Genomic DNA, 9481 nt, shown 5'->3' with positions numbered 1-9481 from the left:
TTTAAATCTTTAGGTTTTCATATTCCCAGATTAGTATTTTAACACATACATATTAAACTGCATTGTCTATATTCATTTAGCGACAAAGAAATAGGAAACCTACCTGCTTCAGAGAGATCTCTAAGGGAGCTACTGAGTGCACTCCTTTTAAGTCCCTCCCCTGTGGCATAGCTGTCATCAAGGCAGGCTCGGTTCAACGTTCCATTGCCAGACTCTTTTTTCAGGCTAGAACACTGAGACATACTTGGTCGCACTACACCCTTCTGTTTTTCTAGCTCAGCTGAAAAACAATACAAGTGTACAGTTCATACCTACTGAGTATAAAGCAGTATCTTTTTGAGGGCTTATTTAGGATTTCTGGCCTCCTGGCTATTTCAGCTTGTAGCACACTAATATACGGAATTCTTAAGGTCTGGTGGTTAGGAAACTAAAAAATAAAAAGCGGTCCATTTTAAACTGGCACTTGGACAAACGAAGTCTGATTTCTTTGCATCCATCTAACAGTGCTGCCACACAAGTAAAGACTCGAGTACAGACAGCTTTGTGTGAACAGAGACAGTCCTGTTCGTTTCAATGTTGAGAAAGATTCCATTATTTCAAAGGTTGTAGTGGATACAGTCATGTATAAAATAAAATGTTATTTTCAGTACTTTCTAGCACCAGATATCAAAAAGATCTAAAGTAAAACATTTTTGGTTAATAATCTCTGTCTATTTGCTTAGGAACCACTAGAATATGAAGATCTGGAAGCAAAACCACATCACTACAGGTTATCAGAGCAAATCATTTTGCCAGGCTAGAGGTGAGCATCCCACATAAATGCATAGTCACAGTCAGATACTGGGCTTCAGAGCAGAGCCCAGAGTCTATGGAATGCCATGTATGCCCTTGGGCCAACATGCACTCTCCTGCAGAGGAACATGTAATGACACCTAATAATATACTCTGGTCATTCAGAACCACAAATTTATCTCTACCACTACTCAAACCACTCTTCTTGAGATGCTTTTTCTAAACTGAACAACCAAAAAGATTCATATGTAGTCAAATAGACACCAAAGTAACAGATTTTTAAAAATCTTGGGAGTTGTATTGAGCATGCTACCAACCGCCAAGAAAAAACAAAATAAAACCTTTATGACATTGTAATTTACAGTACAGAACACCAGCACAGATGTCAGGTGGAATACATAAGGAAAAATATACACACACAGACTTATATATATACTCCAGCAAAAATTACACCAGCTTTTGGAGTATACTCTGCAATTTACAAAAAAAAAAAAAAAAAAAAAATGGCGGGAAGGGGGAAGAGAGATGAAGTAGTACTGAGCAAATTACTTCATTAAGATTGAAAAATATGTGGAGTATGGAGTTGTGGAAGACTGAAGACAGAGTTTTGTCATTTTTTTCAATTTTAACCCCACTTTTCAAATGAGTGTTTTAACTTTATTAAATAAAGAAACTCTTTTTTTATATTTGCCAAATTGTATTTACCTACCACAATGAATCATTAAGCACTCTACTATAAGTACCTTTGTACTTACACTCTATTCTGTGCTTTTCCATTTCTTGCACCTCTGCAATTGATTCCCTCAAATCATCAGTGAATTTTTTTCTATCCTGAGGATTTGGTGCATTGAAGTTTATCAGAACTTTTATGTCTGCTCCTGGAACAGCTGATGTGAGCCGTATGCCATTTGGATAATCTAGAAAGTAGTACAAATATTTTATTAGTTTGATTTCAGGGTTGTGAAGGTTTCCCCTATTCCCCCCCATACACATTTTCTAAATATGAAAAAAAACACAACTCAGTTAAATATTCTCATTTTCACATTTATACTGCCCCTTTTCCTACAAAAAAGCACAAGACCTTATTAAACATTCATTCAGAGGTGACTACAATACTAACCCTTAACATTTCCAGTACAATTATACATAGGGTTGGCTCCAAAAGTGCCTTTCAGATTTTACATGGACTCCCTTCCAACAGCTGAAGAACAGCTTTGGATCAAACACAATGGTTTTCAACTGATAATGACTCATAATGGTTGGCTCAGAAACATTAGAACTTGTTTGCTATAGAATTATGCAGTCACACAAATATATAGTAAATAAAGAAATGTTTAAGCTTAATGCAGTTATTACTCCTAAATCTTGGCTGAAATATGAACAATAAAAATAAAGACACTTTAGAATAGCAAATAATGAACTCAATTATTTAAATCTAATAAAAATTAATGGACTGTGGGTTTGATTTCTCACCCTGTTAGCAACAGGAATTTTAGTTCTCAGAATGAGAAAGAACTAAATAGGAAAACCGTAATAACACATTTATTTATTGCCTCAATGGGACAAATGGTGTCCTCTGGATCATTTTGTATCAGGAAAATGGTTTGGGGGAAAGCAGAAGCTTCTTCCCCTCCCTTGTGCCACATTCCCAATCTGAATTAGAGACCTGCACATTTGGGAAAGAGTTTGCAGAGCTCCCCCTGTCCCCCGTCCAAAACAGTCCAGTGGCACCTTTAAGACCAAGTTTTATTCAGGTACAAGCTCTCCCTCCTCTGTGAGGACAGATACGCACGTTCCCCTGTCGGTGTGTAAGCTTCAGCACCATGATCAGGAAGATCTACCTGACAGCTGACAGCTGCACTGAACCAGATTCAGCCGGTTTGGACTTGGCAGAGGCAAGCCAAGTCACCATGAGTCAGCACTGATCTGATTGGCTGACCAATGTATATATGTGGACATGTATCTCTGTATGTTCTCTCTTGATGGTAGATGGAGTCTGGCGGAGCAGTTTGTTGGAGAGCTGTAAATATTGTAAATAAATTCCTGTATATAGTAACCACTGGACTATCTCAGTGTGGTTGAGTATTGGAAAGCCTCTGGTGAGTGGAAAGACTGCTGGTGAGTGCAAGTGTGACTGAGGTGCTGGTTCAACTTTCCAAACATGCTGCGTGGCAGGGTTATGGGCCCAGAGTATTGAACCCAGCACTGTGAACTCAGTCCTGCACCCAGCTCTGCATTTTGGACTTGCCAGTGTGACTGCCATGGTTGCTGACCAGCCCAGCAGTTTCCTGAAGGTCTGCAAAGCTGTCGAAGCTGAGAGCCGAGAGCTGTGGATTGTTGCTTCTTCCTGGCATGGAGGAGGAATATCAACTCGGTCAAGCCTCTGGCATGAGCTTGTATCAACACCAGAAGGTAACAGATAACAGCTCGGGGGAGTCGAGGGAGCCGGTGAAAAATGGCCCAAGTCTCAACGACGCAGTGGGTAGACAAGCTCATCTCCTCAAATTATGATATATGGGCGCTTCGCATGAAGCATTATTTGATAAGAGAAGGTCTTTGGCTGTATGCAAATGACCCACCAGACCCAGTTCCTGCTGGAGACGTACCCAAGGTCGAGAGGGTTCTTGCCAGTATCGTGCTAGCTGTGAGTGCATGTGGCTAACGCTACTACAGCGAAGCAAGCCTGGAATGCTCTACAGGCAGTTTATGTGCATCGTTCCGCCGGTTCTGACACGCCGTCTCTATCGCAAGGTTCAAAAGCCTGGTGAGACTGTCAGAGAGCACATAAATTACTTAACTGAACTGTATCAGCAGCTGGAACAGAGAGGGAAATGTATCTCTGAGGAAGACCATGTATTTTTGCTTCTTAGCTCACTTCCCTCTGAGTTTGACATCCTTATCACATCTCTGGAGAATTTACAACCTCAACAGCTTAATTTGCAGTTCGTTCTCAGGAAGAAGAAGAGAAGAGATTGGATTTATACCCCGCCTTTCACTACCCAAAGGTGTCTCAGAGCGGCTTACAAATGCCTTTCCCTTCCCCTCGGTGGGGCTGAGAGAGCTCTGACAGAAACTGCTGTTTTTTCAAGAACAGCTCTTATCAGAACAACGGCTTGCCCAAGGTCATCCAGCCAGGTGCAAGTGGAGGAGTGGGGAATCAAACCCGGTTCTCCCAGATTAGAGTCCGCGCACTTAACCAAACTGGTTGGCCACTGTGTAAGACAGGATGCTGAACTCGATGGACTATTGGTCTGATCCAGCAGGGCTCTTCTAATGCTCTCATGTTGTTAACATGTAGTTTAGACCTAGAAAGGCAATTCCAATACTTTCAATTTTATTGTCTATATTTAAGGAAAATATATTTGTAAATAGGGTAGCACAGTATTCTTTATATTCAGCAGCCTAGATGTAACGTGATGTCAGCTACTCTACCAGTCACAAAGTAAAGCAGATTTCATTATTCCATGCATCTAAAGCGGCATTATATTTTGGGAGTCACAATGATTATTGTCGGGGCATTTAATTAACACCCAGTGATAATGAAGGATGAAATAGCTGTTACAAATCAAACTGCATTTGCATTCTTGAGCACTAGCAGCTGAACATCTGGAAATCTTCAGTGCATGGTAACAGCTCCAACAAGAACTCTCCAACAGCTGGAACTCACTGCCATGTAAGGTTTTTTTAAAATATATATAGATGCTTAATACCCACAAATGGAGAAGGCTTGAAGTTATGTACAAAGAACAGCAGTTTTTATACTACTTGAAGCTGAGTCAAGGGGGAAAATATCCTTTTCACAATAAATCACAAAGCTGGTTTCCACTACTGAACACTGTGAGTTTATCAATCTACAGAAAGTCACCAGGCCTCAATACTAAGGGCTTCCAAAAGGTCCAGAGACGTTATTAATTCAAATCTTTATTAAATATTCTAGCATGGGTAATTTTATATCAAGATGCTCCCAAGAAAATAAAACTTAAATATATTATTTTTCTAGCTGCCAGATTGTTAAAAAGCATGAAGAGAAGGCCACACAGAAAGAACATAACAGCTTTGTTATACCCACAAGAGCCGAACTGGAAAGTAAAACTACTCTTGATAAGAGGCAGAATTCCAGAACTTCCTAGTATGGGAGCAAGCTAGGAGGGGTTAATACAATACACAAATCAACAAATCCCTTTTATACCAGTCACTCAAGCAGCACAACCCAAACAAGAGCAATGTCTGCCTTCAGTTTCTCTAGGGTCAAGACGTTCCAAACATATTGTGTACAAATGCAGAGTTCAGTTTATAAAAATATGCATCACTAAGCTGCTGCTGTATGTCAAAAGCTAACACAACTCAAAACAAAATTTGGCGTATTCACCCTTCTGTGAAGATAGAGACAAAGTGAATAATGGGGTCATAATAGCTGGAAACATGTTAAAAATGGATTTGGTAGCTTTACAGATACTGGTACAGTCAATTCCCAAGCAACATTCAGATACAGAGTGCAGACTTGTATGGATGAGAGAGAACCCTAAGGAGGTATATTCTGATTAATACTCAAGTCTATTCAATGGAGCTCACTTCTAGGAAAGTGTTCTTAGAATTGCACTGTGAGTATGGCGGTTGCACCCAATTTTTCCTTTCCCAGACTTCTTAGAGTTTGCTCTAGACAGACCCTGAGTTTCAAAGGGCTTGTGGAGGTGAGGGAGAGACTACTTCCAAAAGAGGCACTGAAAAACGTCAGGCCCACACAGCACTTTGCATCCCAGTCTACACACTGAAATGTAATTAGTATTATTTCAGTTAACCAATAAAGTTAATTGGGTTTCTGCAAAATCATCTGTTAAGAAATAATAATCTGTAAACGTAACAAACTAAACACCCCCAGTACTATTCAATGCTCCCTCTAAGCTGTGGAATCTTGTGAGCAAAAATTCTACTTCGTGAGCTACTGGCATTACAGTTGTGAGTGAGTGATTTGGCAGCTGCATAAATTAGTTTGCTCTGGAGCCATCATTCCTGAGCTAAGACAAAAATGTGTGAGCCAGAGGCTAAAAAACTGTGAGCTAGCTCACACAAACTCAGCTTAGAGGGAACACTGGCTACTACTATTCCTGCTCTACATATTTCTAGTAGATAGGGATGCTGGCCTCCATGTGGGACTTGGAGATCCCCTGGAATTCCAGTTCATCTCCAGACTACAGTTTCCCCAGAGAAAATGGATGCTTTGGAGGGTAGCCTCCATGGCATTGTACCCCACTGAGGTGCCTGTCCTCCCCAGGCTCCATCCCCAAATCTCCAGCCTGGATCTGGCAATCCTATCCCCACATCCCCCGCCGGTGGTCAGGCGAGAACCTGCCAACCCTATTAGCAATCCTGACTGAGAAGAAACAAGATGGGGAATATAAATAATTCTCATGTGTTTTAGTATGGTCAGAGAAATTAAAAAATCTGGTAAAACTCAACTGTCCATCAATATGATAAAGGCAATGAAAAGCGACACTAGTTTTATACAAAAGCAGTTATATATATACATCTGGATTTCCAAACATTCGTTCTCTTCAATGCCCAGGAAGGGATAATAAATAGAAGTCTTTTAAAAGTTAGATTTGGACTGAGAAGTGCTAGAAAATATATTTCATTGTTACTGAGCCTCCAGTGAAAAGAATCTGTCAACAGCCATGTTTTTAAAATGAAGATTTATTCTAGGAAATGTGGAAGTATCTATTTAGCCATTCCCTCGTGACTTATGACTATGCTGGTGATAAATGCTTTATTTACTTTACTTCTTCCCAAAATATATTTTAACTTTATCAACCACTCAGCAATGCCAATCATTCTACCACCTTGCCAACATCCAAACAATATTTCACTGCCTTTGCTTTAATTGACACAGTCCTCAGAAGGTTTATGAATTCAATTCCTGGAGAACAAGTTGAACCTGACAGCTGCATCACGCAGATATGCTGGATGGTGTATTTGTGGCTTGCTGCCTTCAGCTAAAATAATGGCCCTGCACTTCCTTTAAGAAACTGCTGACAGGATAAGAATCTGAAGGAATACAAGCATCACAAGCCAAACTCCATTTTCCTCTACATCTCCTGGATGTGTACGTGTCCCAATCTCTTTAGAGCTCTCAGAAATAACAACTTAACTCTCACTGGAAAGTTTGAATCCCACTGTGGTTCACAAATGTTCGATCAGAAAAGGAACAGAGTTTGAGTCCAGTGGCACCTTTAAGACCAACAAAGTTTAATTCTGGGTATAAGCTTTTGTGTGCATGCACACTTTATCAGGTAAGCAAACAGGTAAGCAAAATTATACTGCTTTATAAATATGAAATGTCAGGTATGGATTAAATGCCTGTGTGGCAAAATGCTCCCTGCAGGCACTTCATTGTGTCATGGGAGATTTACTCACCTGGTCCAGGTCTCCAGCCAGTAGACCTCAATGAGGAGTTCACATCAACTGCTTTATTCCCTCCGCAAGCAAATACAGGATTCCTTTTCACTGACACTAACTGGTGAGGAACTAGAGGGATACTTGCCTGGAAACCTGTAATGTAGACCCTCTTTTCTGTCTCTTAAGAAACTCTTTTCCAAATGAAGAATCACACCCGTAGTTCAAACCACCATAGAAAACTTCAGGGATTTTAAACATTAGAGTACAGCTGTATTAAAAAAAAAACTGACGGGGAACCATTCTTCCCCAACTCATAACATCATATGACAGGTTAAAAACAGACTTACACTGATTCTCAAAAAGGAGGACCTGCATTCCATATAGGGAAAAGGACTGACGGAAACTGTAGGTGACCGAATTCTTTTTCTTCTGAAAGATCTTGGTGACCTAAACATTTCAGCAGACACAAAGTTTAGATGTTCTCTGAATGGAAGTATATTAACACGAACAAATTCTCTCACTGACTCAAACACATGAACCTCTCAATATCCCAATAAACAATGCAAAGAAAATTCTAACTAGAATACCATGCAAACATAATACTAAATCTGGGCTGCTCCTTAATTTTAAATCGTTTGGCTATGCTCTCCAAACCCCTTCATGTGAAGAAATGGCCTGTCAATGTTGCCATTTCCCAGGTTATGGGGTCATGGTTCCACTGGTCTGCTTGGCTGCCTCAAGAACTCTTCCGTTTTCCCACAGGACCTCCTCTTACACTTGTTTGTTCAGGTTAGACTTCCACCAGGGCAAATTAGAAGAGAATTGTACATTTCTGTGATTCCTTTTATAACTTTTTATTTCTACCTATTGTGTCATTATCTGTTGGCCTGTCTGCTTTATTCAGTCCCAAGAAAGAGACTCTTAGGTATAATCCTGGCCAATTTAGGCCTCAGCATTGTGACAAAAAAGTTATATTTTTACTTGTTGATGCAGAGCCAGAGGTTTCCTATAAGGTTGCCCTTTTTGCCTTAGCAGCAATGAAAATTCAAGTCAAGCTAGTGTCAGCGTAGTCCAATTAAGAATTACCCAGTATACAACAGATGTCTCTGAAAGGTTTTCCTCTTTTTATGAAATGTTTTAAAATGTAACTTTTATAGTGTCTTAATCTAATTTTACTGTACTGTATTTTATTGTATACTATTTTCTACCATTTGTAATGACCACTGGCCCTATGCAATAAAATTGAACCGAACTAAACTGAATTTCTACCTATTGCAGATGTGAGGGCTATGGTTTTGGGGAGGGGGAGACTGGCATAGAGATGTGGAGAACAGGGGCTTTTAACCATTTTCCCCTTGAGCCACTTTCTTACTGAAAATGGCTACTCACAAACGGCTATTTCCTGCACTAGGAGTGGCCTTCTTGTTTTTGAAGCCTGCACTTCACAGCAGGACACCCTATTCAGTACATTTGGGAATTACTGCTAGATGATAATTGGAACACTGAAACAGCTCTCAAGGAAGCTGAGTCACATGACCCACATGACTAGCAAGCACCACAGGGGGCCACTTGATTCAGCTTGATCAAGACTACCCAAGAAACTGCTCACGCCAAGAGCCTCTTGCCAGGGAAACACATTTTTTACAGGTTTAAAATAAAGTAGTTTTTTTCCTGACAGAATGGGATAATCATGATTTGTACATGAACAGAAGACAATATTATGTGGAAGCAAAAAAAAATAATCCTTATTAGTTGAGTGGATGCAATGGGCAAAATCCTCCATGTGAAAGCAGCCACTGAGTAACAAATCAGGGGACCCCCATGGAGTTCCCTACCATGAACTCAGTAGATGAGAGAGGAATGGGGGGGTCACTCCTGTTTCACCCTCCCCCCAAACTGACAACATGGGGATGATAATAATAATAGGGCTCCTATAAATATGGCAATAACAGAACATATGTAAAGATCTTTGAACAAGTAGAAATGCCTTGCAAATGATAAATATTACTATTATAAACCAGGCTGCTACCTGTTGGATCTCACCTATTACCGCCATTTTCTATATGATCACATGCCTTCTGAGATGCTTAGGAAGTTAACCAAGAGGACAGGTTCACACCACAGTGCATGAGGAAGGAAAGGTGTGTCTCCCACTCCAATTTAAGAGCCCTCTAGTCATATACAAGTTAATAATGCACATTCCTTTCTCTGTGGGAAGAAAATTGGAAAGTGCACTTAAGGTGGCGCTTGCCATCACCCTGCATACAAACATCCCCCGTTGTGGGGACGTAGCAAA

General features: G+C 40.3%; 1 protein-coding gene across 1 annotated transcript in view; it reads right to left on the bottom strand.

Annotated features, from left to right (window-relative positions):
• Nucleotides 1-9481, bottom strand: part of IQSEC1 (IQ motif and Sec7 domain 1) — a 74369-nt gene that overhangs the window by 14923 nt on the left and 49965 nt on the right. Inside the window, exons 9-11 of the mRNA XM_015407440.1 lie at nt 7533-7632; nt 1548-1709; nt 104-280 (exon numbers count right to left, since the gene is read on the bottom strand). Coding sequence (XP_015262926.1) covers nt 104-280; nt 1548-1709; nt 7533-7632 — 439 coding nt within the window. The remainder of the gene's footprint in view (nt 1-103; nt 281-1547; nt 1710-7532; nt 7633-9481) is intronic.

Source organism: Gekko japonicus, unplaced genomic scaffold (genome assembly GCF_001447785.1).
Source record: "Gekko japonicus isolate JY-2015 unplaced genomic scaffold, Gekko_japonicus_V1.1 scaffold408, whole genome shotgun sequence".
Taxonomy (NCBI): Eukaryota; Metazoa; Chordata; class Lepidosauria; order Squamata; family Gekkonidae; genus Gekko; species Gekko japonicus.
This window is presented reverse-complemented; position numbering and strand designations above follow the sequence as displayed.